The sequence below is a fragment of the Nelumbo nucifera genome, chromosome 6 (assembly GCF_055504915.1).
Source record: "Nelumbo nucifera cultivar China Antique chromosome 6, China Antique-T2T, whole genome shotgun sequence".
Lineage (NCBI taxonomy): Eukaryota > Viridiplantae > Streptophyta > Magnoliopsida > Proteales > Nelumbonaceae > Nelumbo > Nelumbo nucifera.
Window position 1 is genome coordinate 34,262,463 of NC_142654.1, and position 19,559 is coordinate 34,282,021.

The 19,559-nt window shown below is 39.2% G+C and overlaps 1 protein-coding gene across 1 annotated transcript in view; it reads right to left on the reverse strand.

Moving 5' to 3' along the window:
- The window catches only part of COX10 (cytochrome c oxidase 10), a 29,727-nt gene that overhangs the window by 9,246 nt on the left and 922 nt on the right, over positions 1-19,559 (reverse strand). Inside the window, exons 2-4 of the mRNA XM_010271666.3 lie at positions 7,356-7,485; positions 2,055-2,192; positions 1,814-1,947 (exon numbers count right to left, since the gene is read on the reverse strand). Of these exons, the coding sequence (XP_010269968.1) occupies positions 1,814-1,947; positions 2,055-2,192; positions 7,356-7,485 (402 nt within the window). The remainder of the gene's footprint in view (positions 1-1,813; positions 1,948-2,054; positions 2,193-7,355; positions 7,486-19,559) is intronic.

Genomic DNA, 19,559 nt, shown 5'->3' on the forward strand with positions numbered 1-19,559 from the left:
TTTTCCAATTGCATTATTTCAAATAGTTAATGTGATGTTAAACATTATGCATTCTTGATTCTATGAGCCGCCTTTGTACCAAGCCCCTCAAGGCAAGCCCAAACAAGTCCATATTGTGCATTCTTTGATTCTATGAGCCGCCTTTTTATAACTTTAAGTGTCTCCTAAAAGTATCTTTTATTAGGATAAATGAATGAGCAACATTAGCAAATATGGGGTTTTTGGAGCTTCAATGAGCAAGTGAAGTGCAAGGCGCACAAGCAAGGTGCATTATTTCACCAGGCATGCACGTTTTGAAATTACTCTGCCTAGGACCTAAGCGAGGCACATACCCTAAAATGCACCTTGCCTGTGCACCTAGGTGCACCTTTTAAATCACTAAGCTGCAACAAATAGAATCACAAGTCACAGCCTGCCAACAATCGCAGAATCCTCCTTCACCTTTGAGCTCCTTCCTTGTAAGCACCTAGTGTGTTACCCTTGTGCTCATCAGGTCAGTAGTAATGTTTTCATCCTATCCCTCTTAAAACGTTATGGTACTTCTTTCATGCCATGTAATCCACAAAAATAACTGCTACCTCAATAGATCCTTACTATCATTGTGGAGGAGAAAGGAAATGAACCTAAAAGGACCAAAACCAAAGCTGGAGAAGTCCTTTGAGGGCCAAACAAAGGAAGTAGTTCCATATGTTGGCATTGTAGAGGAAAGAAAACATAAGCAGGTAGCATTCTCAACTTTACTCTGGCAAAGAATGCCAGACATGTGGAGATAGATGCTAGTCCTTCCTTTTACATTGGCATATCACAGAGGTATTGATAATTCTAAGTTCAGTTTGCCAATAAAAGTCTTTAGTCTACAGTACATTAGGCCATTGCCACAAGTGACAAGTTTTTAACTGGGAAAGACTTTTTTTAAGTAATAAAATAATATGTATTAAGAAAAAGAAGATTACAAGGAAGATGACCAGCAGTCACCTGAGAGAAAAGAAAAAACAACTTCCCATACCACACTCCAGACCAACAAAATCAAAACAAAATAATAAACATAAAAACTCTTCAGCCAGAGAAAAATGACCAAAACAAACCACCAATTTGTACCAATCAAAATACCACAAAAAAAATCTAAAGAGGAAAAAAGCGGAAACAGAGAACCTCTTTGCTTCTTCTATATAGCTTTCTTTGGTGACAACCCCTACCTGTCCAGCAGAGTTCGGATTTCCATGATTTTCTTCATTCCTTGAAAAAACTTCTTCTGAATCTTCACTGGCATTATTATTAACTGGAAAAGACTGTTGGGCATGGGGATCCAATAATTTCAAAAATGAAAACCAAGAAGAGGCACTTATATGGCCAGTTGTTCAAATCCTTTTATCAGACTCCCCAGGTTTAAGGAAAACACCTCTATTTTTCTGGCCAACTGGACATCAGGACATTAATGTCATTTTACATCTTCCATACATGGGGTAGCAGTCCCAGAATGACAGGGAAGGTCAAAAACATTTATCAGAAATAGGAAGGCCAGTGAACTTTTTCCAAAAGCGTAGGGAATATGGGTGTAAATGCACCCTTCATGAAATCATCAAAAAGGTTACAGAAACTTCAATTTCCACAGAAACACGTGCATAAAAAGATAATAAGGAAAACTAATTACAGCCTAGACTACAATGGGGAAAGGCAAAGTTCATAGTTCAAAATAAAAGATTTTACAACTAATGAATAAGCACTAATTAAAGCTTCCAGAAAAAAAAGGTATATATTTGTCCAGAAAATGGTATATAAATATATGTTTGATCTTTCAGGGATAGGGAGTTACCCAAGAAGTGGAGGAATGGCACCAACAACAGCTCCAACCCATGTATTTATTGGGTGTATTTGCTTTAAAGGGGTATAAACAAATGCATAAAGAGCAAGATTAGAAGCTGCAAGTCCTGCTGCCAAGAAATTAGTCTGCAACAACCTTGTCACATAAGTTTTGGAACCATGAGTGTCTAATCTCATCAACCTTTTGGAAAAGAGGTTTAAAACAAAGCTGGGTAAATAAAATATCCACACACCTTGCATGCCAGTAATGCTGTGCCAGCAATACCTATAGTAGATGCCCAAATGGCTGCATGAGGAATTGAGATACGTCCAGAAGGTAGTGGTCTTTGCCTTGTTCTCTTCATTTTAGCATCATTGTTTATCTCAAAGACCTAACATACACCATGAGATGATCAAACTGAAATTCAAGTTTCTCTGGGCTGATTCACAAAAAAAGAGAAGCTTTGAAATTCCAACAAAAAATATTGGCCTATTCAACAGAAAATTAAACAAGTAAATATAGCCTACTTTTTTAAGAAGCAAAAATCTTTTTCTCCCATATCCAAAAACTAAGTTTGGTTGTGCTAATGTCAGCCTACAAAAAAAGAGGGCTACAGGATCATGATGATTTTGTACAAGACAGATGAGTATGGAAGGTGGAAGCTGACTTCTAGGGCAACTGGTTTTAGATTGGTGGTTCGGAATCTGTAAATATCAGTTTCTTTTGGGGCTGTTAGTTCATCTAGTTTGGCACTGGCTACTGTAGGGGCTTTTGGTGGTTCCTCCTTTTCTATTGTGATATGGGCTGGCCTTTTTAACACTATCTATTTGGGTTTCGAGTTTTGTCTTTTGGTGTTTAAATAGGTGAAGTTTCAGATCTTGGTTGTGAAGGTTGTTTGCCTGTAAATTGGGGTACTGATTGATGTTTTCATGGGTTGGATCTTTTTATTTATTAAGATTAACTGTCAACCTCAACAATAATCCTCTCAAAGCTCATGGTGGGCAACCTGAAGCTTTGGAGAAAGGAAAAGGGTTATGCTATCATCAAAGCATCAACTCCCATGGACCCAAAGTGGACCAAGGGGCCGTTTGGCAAGTCTTTTTGGGAAGATCTTCTGGTAGCTCTGACGGTCAAAAGACGCATTGAGCTTTTGCATGAAGATTTGAGCAGCCCGAAGCTAGTTTAGCTACTGCACATCTTTCCGTGTGAGAATAAAGCAAGAAAGACACAAAAAGCTCCATTTGGAGCTTCCCGAAATCAGCCCAAAATGGGCTTCTCGTGTTTTTTCAGCGCACCGACTTTTGGCGACTAGATCTGTTACAAACCAAATGGAAAAAGACCGCGGCACGGTCTGCCCAGCTTGTAAAAAGCCGAAAGACCGCACGGAAAGATGCACCAAACGGGGCCTAAAACAACCACATCTTTGCCATCCAAGAAAACTCCACTAATCCAAAAAGGCACATGATCCCTAATATTGTGTCTGCTTGCACTACAAATAAATTTTTACTGATGCAAAACTATGGCAGTGGAAATTATGAGTGCAATTTCTTTTTTTGATCAATAACACAATTCATTAAATAATCTCAATAATAATTACAAAGAGGAAGACAAACTTTCTTATCTTCCACCTGCAGCTTAAACCCCAAGGAAGGAAAAAAGAGAAGGAGAAAGAGAAATAGAAAAAATAAAATTACAACTGTGCCCAAAACATTGACTCCCTCTCCATCCCTTGTTTAGCTAACCCATCCGCAAAAGAATTAGCTGATCTTTTTACCCAACTGATTTTAACTTCCATTTCTCGAACCAGCCATCTGAATTTCCTCCTCACATTGATGTAATTCCATAAGCCATTGTTGTCTTTATTCAGCCATCCTACCACCACCTCCGAGCCCCCTTCAATTATGAGTTTTCTGATATTCATCTCCCTAGATTTCTAGATTCCTTCCATAACTGCATGGATCTCGGCTCTGAGAGAGTCACCCACTCCAATTGGGCCTGAGAACATGGAAGAAATAGCCCCATCTCATCCCTGAAAACACCCCCAATCCCTGATTGTCCAGGATTCCCTCTGCAACTCCCATCAAAGTTTAGTTTTATGAAACCCGCAGGTGAGGGGGTCCAAGACACACTCATCACTGTTTTGGTCTGGGTACAGTTCACAATCTCACCCCACTTCCTCAACATGTCATCCACTGTATAATCTGTGAATAGCTCTAGAGATTTCATCCACTCTACGACCCGTATATGGATCAGAGCCCTCAGTTCCCAACCTGACCCCAAATCCTTCTCAGAAGTAGGACTGTTTCTGTGGACATTCTCCTTTTTTTGTAATGAAATAAAATTTATTAAAAGAAAAAAGAAGGTTACAATGGAGGTACCAGAAATCACCCAAAAGGAAAGAAAAAACAAACCAAAAACTCTAAACCAAAAACTAACCATACATGAGCAAAACACTCAAGACACCAAACTCTGTGACCAAAGGACATCCAAACAAACAACCAAACAACTAAACAGCCCCCCACAAACATCAACTCCCATACAACAAGCTCAAACAAGCAAAAAACCACCCCATCTGAGAAAAATAAAGAAAACAAACCCTAACAGAAGTTAATTATCCAGCAACCTGAGAAAAAACAATCAAGAACAAGACCTCTCTACTTCTTCAAAACTTTCTTTGATTTCACCACCTTCTTGCTTGGCCCAATCCCATATAAGACCCCCTTTCAATCTAGCAAAAACTTTTGAAACCAAAACACTTTAATGTTTTCTGACTTCTGAATCTTCTCACTGCAGAGAAGTCTTCCTGAAATCCTTCAGAAACTTAGAATTCACATTAATCCTTCCCAACTCCAAAACTGTGTTCTTCTAAAAAATCTGACCTGGAACCAACTCTTCATCCTCTTCATTGACAACCCCTACAAGTCCAGTTGATCTCAGATCATTGTGAGTATCTTCAGAGCCTACATCAGACTTGCTCATAGCCTTTCCATATTTCCCTTTTTTTTATCAATAATACATTTCATTGATCAATCAGAAATATTAATTACAAAGGAGATAAACTTTCTTATCTCCCCCAACTTTCCAATTCCTTAAAAGTTCTCCTTGCAAATTCCTCTCCACCTATAAAGATAGCAAACCCAGAGACTTACTCACCTCTACCTCTTTATTCACCACGGTCTCCAAATCAATAGATCTCTTCCCTGCAACGATTTGTTTTATAATTTCATTTTCTTTTATAAACCTTTGAGCATGATCTTGTTATGTTGGTTCATTCTTGATTTCTTTTTCTTGCTCGACTATCTTCAATCTCCACAACATCATCAACCCCCTGAAATGTCAACTCCTGTTCACCTTTGCATTCTTTTCCACTTTCATCTGAGACACCATGATCCTCATCCTAACATCACCACTCCTCACCTTTTCAGGTTCACTTTCTAACCCCTTTCCTCCTTCTGGTGTCTCCCCTGTTGGTTTTTCAAACTTCAAACCCTCTCCTTTTCTTTCTCCTTCCCCTACTCTGTCCCCCCCCCCCATCTGTATCTTCAACCCCAACCCCTCCCACTGTTTTCATGGTATGATTGCTTACCCCCAACCCTTTTTTTTTCTCGGCTGGTCTCATGCATATCAATTGTTGCTTCAACTAGAATACCACTATTTTTAGTCGCTTGAACAATTTTACCTCCTACCTCCTCATCTTCTATAACGATCACACCCCTTGACTTGGTCTCTTGGATTGTCACTTTCACACAGGATTCTTCTAATTTTCTTCTCAACCTCGCCTCAGTTATATCTTTTCTTGTCTCTTTGAATATTCTTCCCTTTTAACTTTGTTTTGATTTTATTCTTCTAGGGCTTAATTAAAGTTTGCTGAAATCCATCTGCACTAATTTAGCTTGAAGAAGTTCATGAGTACCACAGGAAGCAATTTTTAACTAACCAGGAATTTAGGATGATGAAAATATCCATCCAAAAAAAAAAAAAGGATGATGGAAACCACAAGATTCTTTTTTATTTTGTCAAAGATGTATATTTAGTCCCTCCTTCAATGATATTAAGTTAAAAGAGGTTGCCCTAGACTTTACATGGATCAAGGTAAGGACAATGGATGGATGACTATTGGTTGGACTGGAGCCCTTGGTCTCTTCAAAAGCATATTAAAGAGGCCAGATCCTTGGTACCCAGAGTGAATGTCTCATTCAAATGAATATGGAGATCAGCCAACAATTAGATGATAACTTTTGTAGCGGTGGTATAGGGAAGAAACAAAAAACAAACGACACCCTATACATTTAATCTATCATTAATATAACCTTACTCTTTAAGTACGTTAAACAATAAATTCTAACTTGCGTAAGTATGTTAAACAATGGAATTCTGCATGTCAAAAGCGGTAATGTCTAGAGTATATAAACCGGTATCTCATCATTATCCATGCCTTATCCCAACTATATGGGGTAGGCTACACGAATTTTGTTTTACCAATCTGTTCTATTTAAAGCCCATGTCCTTTTTGGTCTACCCCGAGCTCTTCTATCCCCTTCAATGTGTAACAAATCACTTCCTCTAGCCCCTTCTATGCACGTGCTCAAACCATCCTAGTCTACTCTCTTTCATTTTATCACCTATTGGAGCTACTCTTAGGTTCCTATGGATAACTTCATTCCTAATCCTATCCTTTCTATTTATCTACTCATCCATCTTAGCATTTCTGGACATGTTGTTTCTTGACTACCCAACACTCTGCTTCATACAACATAGCTGGCCTTACAACCGTTTTATAGAATTTTCCTTACAATCTAAGTGGTATTTGCCTATCACATAAAAGTCCAGATGCACCCCTCCATTTGCCCATCCTGCTCTAATTCTTTGGGTGACATCCTCCTCAATCTCTCCCTTGTTATGAATTATTGAACCAAGGTACCAGAAATGATCACATTGAATTATCTCTTGGCCTCCAATCCTAAGTGTATCTTGATTTACACTCCTATTATTACTATATCTACATGTCATATACTCTATTTTAGTCCTACTTATTTTAAAAAACCTCTTGTTTCTAAGGCATTTGTTCATAAGCTTAATTTTGCATATAAACTGGTATAAAAAAACGAAAATCGAAGAATAAGCAAATGATCTTGTTATCAATGCACTACTCTAAAATTAGAAAAGATGCCCAGTCATTTGTGTAGATGCAACAGCAATGAATTGGTGCTGACACTTCTTGCAAATGTGGAATATGAGATAATGAGACCAAAGGGATCCATAATCTGCCAACTATTCTCTATCCACATGTTATGTCATCCCAGAAAACATATATTGCATGACAACATACATTAAAAGTATGGGTTGACATGAATGAAAGAAGAGTTCAGATGGTCAATCCAGATGCCTACTCTCCCATGTATAGTTTAGATTTGCAAAAATGAAGTCATGTAACAGAAACAACTTGTACTAACAAGAAATGGATTCTGTTGTTTCCGATCAGAATGCTTACTAGATCCAGTAGATAACCATCATGGAAGAGCACAATTTGTTTTACCATGGTTAAAGTACTCACCTGATTTAAGGAGTTAGCAGATGCTGCAACCATCATGGTACCCGCACAAGTACAACAAAGTCCTGCAACATCAATAGCACTGCCACTCCCAAGAACAAAGCCAGCTCCAGAAGTTGCAACCACTAGCATGCTACAAACAGGAAAGGTTGGGGATCTAATTAGTCATTAAATGGTTGTATAAAAATACCCAATATATGTGCATCCATGTACACATTGGGAGTGGAGGGAGGGAATTTCTAATTCTAGCAGATAAATCTCAAAAAAGAGAAAGAAAGGGAGAGGGAAGCTAACCAGAAAATATATAACAAGTTACAAGCATGCCCTTCTTGCCTATAAAACTATTTAAAAAGTTGCCCCTAGGGGAATATTAAGAAATTCATCCTAGTGATAGTCAATGTTAACAATTACAAAATATAAAAGAGAATGCCACCTGGCTTACTAAACTATATGCTTTTAAGCACTCAATATTGATGGGAAAAGATCCTTAGTACTTTATAGTTTGTAAGTTGCAACATATATATACAAGGAAACACAATTGAAACTCAGAAAATATTAATGTTTTTTCATCATAAAGAGGTTAGAATTTACAATATTTTTTTAGAGAGAAAAAAGTTAACTTGTTATAGAAGAAAAAAAAGAGTACATGAGATGATGTACAAAGGAGGCTACACACAGGTTACAATGGCATGATTATATCACTGTACAAGTTATCCCTGTGCATTCCAGATTTAGCTAAGCTATCTGCTACAGAGTTTAAGCAGCAACAAGAAAGATCTCTCGTAATACAGAGGCCGTTAAAGCCACTTTATTGTATTGCTGGAGTCTCCTTTGATTGCTAGATCAGTCAAGAAAGATCTCTTGTAATACAGAGCCCATTAAAGCAGCAACAATTTCAGCCATTGGAGTTTGTAGTCCCAATTGGTCTACTAAAAGCCCACATAGGGCATCCGTCCCTCCTCTGAAACACACCACCAACTCCTGCTGTTCCTGGGTTTCCAATTGCACTTCCATTAAAGTACAGTCACATCATTTTCCTCTCCTAGATGGGGGAGGCTTTTCACTTTTGAAGGACTGGGTGAGGAGAATAACACTTCCACCACATTCTGCTGAAGCATTTTCGTAGTAATTCCTTTGAAACTCTCCGAATTCAGCACCCACACATTGCAAAAGTTATATGAGAAAACAGGTCTCAGAAGGTTCTAGCTTTGTTGTCAAAAATGCAATTGTTTCGTTCTTCCCAAACACCCCACAAAACTGCTTGAGCCACCGTGTGCCAGTAGATTCTCCTCCTTTTACCTAACCCTCTTCCTTGCCATTGTCTCAAGAAATCTTCAATATGTTCCAGGAAAACCCAGCTGTAACCAACTAGGTTAAGAAAATAAAGGCAGATCTTCCTTGTTATACTGAACAATACAAAAGGAGATCTTCAGCTGATTCACCACTACTAAGGCATAGGGTGCAGACATGGGGCAACGGGCGAGAAGGCAAGCCTTCCGCACAAAACAGGAAACTCTAGGGGGGGATGTGAGCTATTCAAACTCTTCTACAAGGGAACCCTGAGCTTGTATCACCCAACACCAAGGCTCTGAAAAAGGAATCAGTTGTGAACTTACCAGCAGGATGGAGCTTCCAGATTTGTTGTTCTTGGTTTGAGGGGGAAACATAGACCTCTCTTAAGGCATGTAAAAGATCTGCAAGATCATTAATCTCTACATCTCTGAAGGGTCTTCTTAGGTTTAGATTCCAGCTTGAAACGGGGGGTTGTGTCTGAAATGCAAGAGGCTAAGGTGGCATTTGATAAATCTGAAATCTGAAGTCTGAAAAGTTAAAAAGATATTAAAAGTGTCTGAAATCTGAAAAGAAGCATAGATGCTTTTCTACTTTTTAGAAGATTTGAATAGATAATGTTGTTTGTGTTGGATCAATTCTACAACATCTGAAATTGCTTTGTTTTACTATTTTACCCCTGGAACAGGCTATTTTGTAATTGTGAATGCAGTTAGCACTATTTCATATAAAATAACTTATCAATTTCAAAATAATATCGAAATTATACATAAAATTAATAAAAATAATTAATCACTAATAAAAATATTAAAATGATTAAATTTTAATAAAAATTAATCAAATTAATAAATAATTAATTATTAATAATATTGAAATAACACGAATAAAAATAATAATTGATAATAATTACTAAAAATAATTAATAAATATAAATACCACAATAAAAATTAATAAAACTAATTAATCACTAATAAAAAATAATTAATGTTTAATAAAAAATATTAAGATTATTAGTAATTAATAATTAGTAAAAATAATTTATAATTAATTATTATTATTAATACTCAACCGCTGCACAGAAGAGGGAGAGAGAGAGAGAGAGAGAGAGAGAAAGGTTGAATGGATTCACGAGAGAGCGAAAACACAAGCGGCATTGTTCCTTCCCGTCCCTGAGAGCGAAAACACGAATGACCTAGGTTTTTTGGGTTGGGGTTACACAGGGGTAAAGTGTGTCATTTTAGGAAAAGTTGAAGGGTAATTTCGACCATGCACCGGCTCTGAAATGCGTCTGAGTGCGTTAAGAGTCGGCCCGCACACTATGATTTTCAGATGTGAAAACAAAATTCAGATTAGTTTTAAGAGGAGACACCAAATGGGTCCAAGGTCTAAAAAGCAACGTTTTCAAACCTCAAACGTATGAAAAGTGCAATCAAACGCCACCTAAGGTAGCTCCTTTGTTTTGGGAGAGGTTAAATAAGCGGGGGAAGTTGATAGCTAATGTGTTTTCCCCCCACCAAAGGTCAGTCCAGAACTTGATTTTAGCCCCATTCCATAGTTGTCAAGGCATCGCCTAGGCAACTAGGTGCCCGCCTAGGCAACTAGGTGCCCGCCTAGGCAACAAAAATGACAAGGCGGGTGCCTTTTATAATATCATTTATATTGTTGTATCCTATTAATGTATGTGTTAATACATTTTATTATATGCTATATATATCAATATACTTTGTTTTAATGTTTTACTATTGAAATTTAAATGATCAAAGGGTTTTGAGGAGAGAAAAAGAAAGAAAGAATAGAATTATAAAGATATTCTTCTTTTTTCAATTCTGTCTCTCTCTCTCTGAAACTAAATAAAATAGAAACTCCATCCTTGTTTTTTTTTTGTATTTTACTTTCCATCTTGAATATTTATCATATAAGTTAACCTTTTTTAGCTGCTAATTGATATGAAATTTCTCTATTAAATCCTAATTATAGTTAATATATGCAAAAGATTTTTATCTTTTAGATATGATGATTTGCCACATTTTTAGAGGAAATTTAATGTTCTTATTAAAGAGAATAGCTATTTTTTCAATTAATATGCATGGTGAATGGTATATAAAACTAGGGAACTAGCCAAAAGTTAGATTTTATATTATAAAATTTTATCACCTAGGCAACTAGGCAACTAGGTGCCCCAATGTCACCCAGAATCACCTAGATATCTAATAAAAGAAATAAAGATACCATAAATTGAGCAAATACCATTCCAAGGATTAGTGGAATTTGTTCGATTCAAGTAGACCGTGCTATCCCAACCGTTGGCATTCTTTCTATACTTGCTATTGATGACCAAGGCCCAAAGAGTAATTGATTCGAGAGGATAATGCCATAGCCATTTCCCCAAAAGAGCAACACTTCTTTCCTTGATCTTTCCTATTTCAAGACCCCTAGCTTCCTTTGGTCTACAAACTAAGTCCCAACTGACTAAACGGTTTGTCTTCTCTCCACCTCCATCCCACCACTACAGCTTTTCAATTCTGTTTTTGATCTTGGTCAGAATCTAGAACACCGAGAGATAGTAAATGGGTATATTAGCCAAAGAGGTCTTGATTAAGGTGAGTCTTCCTCCTTTTGAAAAATAACCTTTCTTCCACGTAGCCAACCCTTTTTCACACTTTTTTTGATAAATGAATAATAATTTTATTAATAATAAGAAAGGAAGTGTACATTCACCCCAAGAGGAGGCACGGGATGTTACCTCCCCTTGGAGGTGAAAGCATAATCAAACTCTTAACAGAATACAATCATAGGGAAGCACAAAAATAATTCAACCCTTGAGACCCCTTGTTTGGCCAAAGAATCAGCCATGGCATTTGCTGATCTACTGACCCACTGAAAGCTGACTGACATATTCCTTGTGAGCCAATTAACTTTCTTAAGAAGATCCCTATAGCCCCAGAAAACTGTTTCTGGACTCAACAACCAACCCACTACCACCTTAGGATCTCCCTCAACTATCAGATTTTCCACTCCTAGTTGGTTGGCAACCTGTACTCCTTGTTCTGCAGCCAGTATCTCAGCCCCTTGTAGAATCACCAACTCCTATCGGTCCTGAAAATAGGGCTAGAATGTTGCTATCCTTTTTCCTTTTGAAGGATAAAAAGAAAAAATTCATTAAAACAAAAGACTGATTAAAGATGGCAGCAGGTGTTGAGAAAGCACCCGGAACAACACAAGCCAAATACAACGAAAATAAAAAAGAAACAAGAAGAGGGCGACACAATCTCTAGAAAACTTTCAGTAAAATTGAAACTCCTGAACCACACCCTCTACCTCACCGTCACAGTCCTCATTCCATATCTCTCCTCCTCCTACAATGCGATTCTTAAGCCTTTCCCCCTTCTTACTCGTATTGGAGGCTTCAAAAGCACGTTTAGCAAGCTCCTCACCATCCTCATTCCATGTCTCTCCTCCTCCTACGATGCGATTCTTAAGCCTTTCCCCCTTCTTACTCGTATTGGAGGCTTCAAAAGCACGTTTAGCAAGCTCCTCACCATCCTCATTCCATGTCTCTCCTCCTCCTACGATGCGATTCTTAAGCCTTTCCCCCCTTCTTACTCCTATTGGAGGCTTCAAAAGCACGTTTAGCAAGCTCCTCACCGTCCCAAAAGAACAATCCTGAACTTTTGCCAAAATTGACATGTCTTGTAGCTACACTCTCACTCTCCACCGGGCCTCCTTTTCCCCTGGTGATTGGAGAAACCTCATCAGATTTCTTGTCTTCCAAACCTCCACCCTCCTTCTCAATGTTCTTTGATCCAATGGACATCCCCGCCCTTTTCTCAAGAACCCCAATCGAAAGAGGCACCCCCCAGCCAACACCTTTGAGACCTTCCTCCTGACTGTCTCCATGGTCAAAATTCACTCCTTGACCGGACCCTAGAGAATCGAAGATCCCACATTCCTTTTTCCTCCCCTTTTTCTTATGAACTTTTTTTTGAATTTATTTGTTGGACCAGCCCCAACCAAACCTTCTTTCAGCCTTGAAAAGATTTTCATAACATGCACTATTTGGAAACTATTTGCAGCTTGAACTTTCTTCAGTGTTTCCTTCACTTCCAAGAAGCCATCTAAAATTGCATTTTTCCTCTTCCATCCCAGATCAACTCCCACCCTGCCAACAATCACCTCAATTTTTTACAAGGCCTCCAGATCCCCAACGGACTGCTTTCTTTAACTATGCCTTTCTTCTCTTGATCGTGTACATACACCAAACTTCCTTCTTCCAACCTTTCGACAACCCCCTTAGCTCCTTCTCCTTCTTTTAATGCACTTCCTCCCCTTGTGCCATTTTCCTCTTCTTCTTCCATCTCCTCCTCCACCGTCTCTTTCCACTCTTTGGTCCTTGTATCACCCAGAGGAAACAGAGCCCTCCGCGACACGCTCTCATGAAGCTCAACCCAAAAATAACCAAAACTTAAGCTGAGAACATAGACTACCTGGTGAAATTGCAGTACTCCCGTAGCTTCCAAATTCCTTTCGGTGTGAACAAATGGAAACAATATAGGTCCAACAACTCATGATTAGTAGAGCAGCGACTCTCAACAAATCCTTTTTGAAGGACCTCCAACCCCATATCAACCTTCCTCTTCTTACCGGAGCAATCAAATGTAACAATCCTCCAAACCCATTCCTTATTTTTTCTTTTTTGATCCTTGTGACGAACTTTTCTCCTCCCAAGCTTCGGGTACTTGACCTTGAAAGTCGTTCTATTTTGAATCTTTAGTTTAAGACGAAGGTCTTCAATTTTTCCAGCCCTCCATCTATTCAACTTACCAAGGCAAGCCTCGTTCCCACTCATATTTCCAGTCAAACCATTAGACTTAAAAAGGTGGACCCCACTCTTATCTCCAAATTTATAAAGTGATCTTAAAATTCCTTCATATGTGACCGTTGGACTTCCAATATCAGACCGAAATGCCCCTTCCCTCTTAATTCTTGCTTCCATGTGTCCCTCAAGTAGCAGCTCCTATCCCACAAAATTTTCCATCTTACCCTTTCCGCTCCCCCTAACCTCATCATCTTCCACCTCAGTTCAACCCTTCCCCTCCCCACCAGACCTCTAAACTTGAAACTCCATCCCTCTCCTGTTTATCTCTTCAACATCCCTGATACCTTCACTCCTACTACTACCAAATTCCGCCCTAAAGAATGCATGCTCTTCACCTTCCACGAAAATTCTTAACTCATATTTTTCACCTGTAAAACATAGCACCACTAATCCTGGAAGAACCGCAATGTCATCTACTTCCACCAGGATCCTAGCCACATCAACTTTCTTCCAACTCCTGTTTCTATCATCACACCTCAAGTACTTACTGCAAAAATCACCAATAACTCTAAAAGTAAGGGAACACCGCGCATGCAGAGGAATACTGAGGACCCCAATCCACATTGCTCTCCTCCTTCGCCCCGCCTGAATCAAAGCTGCTGTTGGGAACCACCAGCTTAGCCTCAGATTGAGCTCCCTGCTCTTCTTCTCTTCTAAACTCAAGACCCACTCTGCATCTTCTCTAGAATGAAACATAAATAGCAACAAGCCTCCGTTCAACTTTCAAACACCCGAAACTCCCTCTTCCCCCATTCAAACCCCGCCCATGATTCCACCTCTTCTTCTTCCATCTCCATCCCAACGAACCTTCCCACTAGACTTGCATTAAGGACCTTCAATCTCTCACCCAAACCTTCCGTCTATCTTGCCACATCCTGCATTACTCCATTTGATTCCACTTTTTCTTCTCTTCTTTCTACAACCTATCTGCCCCTCTTCCATATTGCTATTTGCCCCTCTCTCCCCCTCCTCCATGTTGCTTCTTTTTCAACTTCAAATCCTTTCAGTAGGTTGAGTCTTTTTGCTTTCTCAATGAAGTGACTAAGAATGTCTACAACCAAAGTGAAGAGAAAGGGGGAGAGAGGGCAGCCTTGCCTGAGACCCCGACTCACCTGAAAATAACCTTTAGGTTCTCCATTTATCAGCATTGAGAACCAAGCAGAGTTGAGGCACCCTTTCATCCAATGCATCCATCTTCTTCCAAAGCCTCTTAACTCCAACATATTTTGAATGCAGTCCCAACCAACTTTGTCATACACTTACTCCAAATCAAGTTTTATGACCACTCCAAACTTGCCTCTCTGTCTTCTGTCTTCAACACATTCAGTGGATACTAAGATACTATGAATAATTTGCCTTCCTTTTACAAAAGCATATTGATTATTGGAAATTAAATCTCCCAACGCCTCCTTCAGTCTGCCTGCCAGCATTCAGCCACAATTTTATAAATGTTACCCACTAAACTTATTGACCTGAAATCCTTTACTTACCTTCTTTCTTTGGGATTAAGGTGATAAATGTTGAGTTGCTACCTTTATTTATAATGGCTGAATTGAAGAAATCCTTGAACACTTCTAGTAAGTCCAACTTAATTATATCCCAACACAATTGATAGAAAAACAAAGGAAAGTCGTCTGGACTAGGAGCCCTGTCTCCATCCATACTGAACACCACCTCCTTAGCTTCCTACTCATTAAATCGATTTATAGACAACCCTTGAACAAGAGGCTTGAAATGGAAGGGGTAGATTGGCCAAGATTTGATGAGGAGAACATTGGGTGGCTGGAAAGGAACTTTGAGGAAGAAGAGATTAAACAGGCAATGTTCTTGATGGATAGATCGAAAGCTCCAGGCCCAGATGGTTTTACAATAGCATTTTACGAAGATTGTTGGGAGGTAATAAAAGATGATCTTTGTGATTTTAACGAGTTTGCAAATAAGCATGTAGTTAGCCGAGGTATCAATGCTACTTTCTTAGCTTTAATCCCAAAGAAATATGATGCTATCCATCCCAAGGACTTCAAGCAAATTAGTTTGGTGACAAGTATCTATAAAATATTGGCCAAGGTTCTTTCTCTGAGGATTAAAGAAGCCCTCTCTTCCATCATTAGTCAGGCCCAAGGGGCCTTCATTCGAAGACGCCAGATAATCAATTAGATCCTAGTTGCAAATGAGTGTGTGGAGGAGATGAAGAGATTCAAGCAAAGAGGATTCATTTGTAAGCTAGACCTAGAGAAAGCCTATGACCTGGTGGATTGGAAATTCCTTTTAGAGGTGTTGAGGAAATGTGGGTTTGGGAAAAGGTGGTGTAGGTGGATAATGGGTTGTGTCAATTGTTGTCACTATGTTATCCTAGTAGACGGAGTGGTAGGGGATTTCTTTCCAACCTGTAGGGGTATTAGACAAGGGGATCCCCTTTCACCTTTCCTCTTTACCTAGGTAGCCGATGTATACAGTCAAATCATCACTAGGACTGATAGGGAATATTGTCATAAGGGGATGGAGAATAGGCAGAAACCAAGTTCCAGTTACCCATCTTTAGTTTGCAGATGATTTAATGATCTTTAGTGATGGAGGCTATAGTGAGAGGGTGGGAAATTTAAAGGAGTTGATTAAAGCCTTCGAAGAAATTTTCAATTTAAAAATCAACTTAGAAAAGAGATGCATAGCAGGGATCAATTTGGAGAATGAGGAGATTGAAGCTATTGCACATTGTCTTGAATGTTCTACTTCCTCTTGGCCTATGTCCTATTTAGGGCTTCCGTTAGGGGCAAATCCTAGGGAGAGTAGGTTCTGGATTCTAGTCATAGAGAAGTTTGAGAGGAGGTTAGCAGTGTGGAAGAAAAATAATATCTCATTGGGTGGAAGGATTACATTGATAACAGCTACCCTCACAAATCTACCTACTTACTACCTCTTTGTCATTAGGATACCACCTAGGGAAGCGAAGAAGCTAGAAAAGTTGATGAGAGACTTTCTTTAGAAACTGGGAAAAGGAAAAAAAAAAGATCATTTAATCAAATGGGAGATTATGGGTAGAAGCAAAGAGGAAGGGGGATTAGGTCTAGGAAATGTGATAAAAAAGAATTTGGCTCTGCTAGGAAGTGGTTGTAGAGGTGGCCCTTGGAGAGAGAGGGACTTTGGCATGAAGTAGTGAAGAGTATTCATGGATGCTCAGAGAATGGATGGGATGTTGGTGCATCAAGGAGGGCTAACATGGCAACACCTTGGAAGGAATTCTCCCACAATTCCTCAGTTGTGTGTGTCAAGTATGACATTTCTTTTGGTACTTCTGTTCATTTTCTGGAAGACATTTGGGTCGGGGATCTCCCTCTTAAAGATCTTTTTCCTTCCTTGTTTTCTGTTTTTGTATAAAAATGAGGTGATCTCAAATTTCCTTCCTTCTTTAAATCTGTTGGCTTTGTCTTGGGACTTTGGTTTTCATAGAGGGTTAAGGGATGAGGAAGTTGATTATTTGTCTAATTTGCTTTGCCTCCTTGAAAAAGTGTGGTTGGATCCCTTGTTGCCAGATAAAAGGATCTGAGCTCCTCACCCCAAAGGTTTCTTTTCTTGTGGTTCCTTTTCTAAGTCACTATGCAACACCTCCTGTCAATAGGCTTTCCCTTCCAAAGAAGTCCGGTGTGGGCCAGTTCCCCCTAAGGTAATGGCTTTTTGTTGGGAAGTGTGCCATGGGAAAGTTAACACCATGGATAACCTACAAAAGAGAAGACCCTTTCTTTGTATCTCTCCAAACTGGTGTACTCTTTGCAGATCTCATGGTGAGGACTGTTATCATTTATTCCTATCTTGCGATGTCACTGCAAAGATTTGGGTTCGGCTTTTTTCCTTATTTGGGTGCAGGTGGGAGATGTCATTAGAAACAAGCATGTTGTTTAACTCATCTACCTTCTCATGGCCCCATAAAAGACGAAGAAGCAAATAGAGGTGTGTAAGAGCAGCTTTGATCTAGCAGTTTGGGAAGAAAGGAATACTAGAATTTATCGAAAAAAGAAAAGAAAGGAATACTAGAATATTCCACCAGAAGGAAAGGAGCAGCCAGGCCTTGAAGGATTGCATCATGAATAGAGCAATACATTGGTTAAAGTTTATGGAACTGTTTCATCCATTCTCCTTTAATGATTTATGGAGGAACTGGACAGCAGTAACAAGCTGCTCATCCTTAAAGGACAGGGTTTCTACAAACTGCCCCCCCCCCCTCCACAATGTTTTCTGAAACTGAATTTTGATAGGAGCAGCCAGGGCAACCCAGGGGCCTCGGATTGGGAGGAGTCCTGAGAAATGAGGATGGAGAGGTTATCCTTCTCTACTCTGGCCCATTGGGAGTTGGGAATTCTGTTAGAGCAGAATTGTTAGCTGCCATACAAGGAGTTCTTCTTGCAAAAGAATTGGGCATGGAGCAGTTGCTGTTGAAGGGGATTCCAAGATAGTAGTGGAGTGGCTAAATAATTCAGAGGAGGTTGCTTGGATCTACAAGAATGAGCTCAAGAAATATATATGGCTGAGAAGAAACATGACTGTTACAGTACGGTGGGTGGGGAGATCAGAAAATGCCCTTGCGGATACTTTGGCAAAACAAGGGACAAATAGGGAAACACTGTTTTGGGCTAAACTGTAATTTTGTAGTAGCACTCATGTACCCTTTGCTATAGTGCTATAGTTCTTATGGTTTTTGTCTTTTTTGGGTTCCATGTCTTGGAGAAGCGGCACCTTGCACCTTACCAAGGGTCTGTAATTTCCTCTTGATTTTAATGAAATGTGATATATTATTTATCAAAAAAAGACTTCCTACTCATTAAGTCGCTTCCCCTCCAACAAGTGACTTCCTTCCCAGCTAGTCAAAGAAAAGGACCTGTTGTTGCTCTTTGTATACAACTCCTTAAAGAAAGTTAAGAAATGCTCCACAGTCTCCTCTTGACCCTCCACCTCTCTTTGATCCACCTTCAATTTTGAGATGTAATTTTTCCTTTGTCTTCCTATAGCATAACTGTGAAAAAATCTTGAGCTGTTATCCCCCTCCTTCAGCCATTTTACTCTAGATCTTTGCCTCCAGTACACTTCTTCCCTCCTAACTACCTTTTCCCAATCTTTCCTTAAAGCCTCTCTTTTTCGTCTCCCTTGGCCAATCTAAATTTCCATTTTGTTCCTTGCAGTCTAACTCATCCAGTTCACAAATTAACTTGTTTTTTCTTCAGCAAATGCTTTGAGTTCATCCTTTCCACAGATTTTTAACTTCCTCTTTAGGTACTTCAGCTTCTGAAGAAAACAAAGTCCAGCCCACCCCATCTACCTTACACTCCTCCCACCATGAAGTCATGTTAAACTTGAAATCTTTATGTAGAGCCCAGACCTTCTCCAACCGAAAGGGGCGCTTCCCTCTTCTCCAACCGAAAGGGGCACTTCCCTCTTCTTAAAATGTCACAAATATTCTTAGCATCTGTTATAGAAGGAAGACAAAGGAAAAATTACATACGGCTAGATGTAATTTTTTCCTTTGTGACATTTCCTAGTGGCCACAATCTAAAAACCAACATACCAAGACAAAACCCACAAGCTTCAAAAATGGAAAAGCATCACTCAAGAGCTTACAGCAAAGACTCATCTTATTAGGTCACGAAAAGCTACCAGTACCCCCCCCCCCCGTACATTCACAAAGGTTGGAAAGTGTGCAGTTATGTGTTGATACAACAAAAGGAATCTTAAGAAATCATAAATAAAAATATTGTTAATGTTCTAGCCATCCACCATTAATAATGCACCTAAAGGTAGCAAGATTAAGAATCCTATTGGATTAAGGCAGAGGATTTCTATCTACAGTGGCACTCCACAACCCTTAGTAAAGTAATAAAATGGGAAGAAGCACTTTGGCTTCAGTTATTTGGGGCATAAATGGAATGCCAGGATTCTCTCTACTGTGGCAGAATGATTTAACGAGTGACTGAGTTGCTAAGTTGATTTTGATTTTGAATAAGTATAAAATGCTTGTCTGTGGATTTAGTAAACAGAGAGTGACATTCAAAATC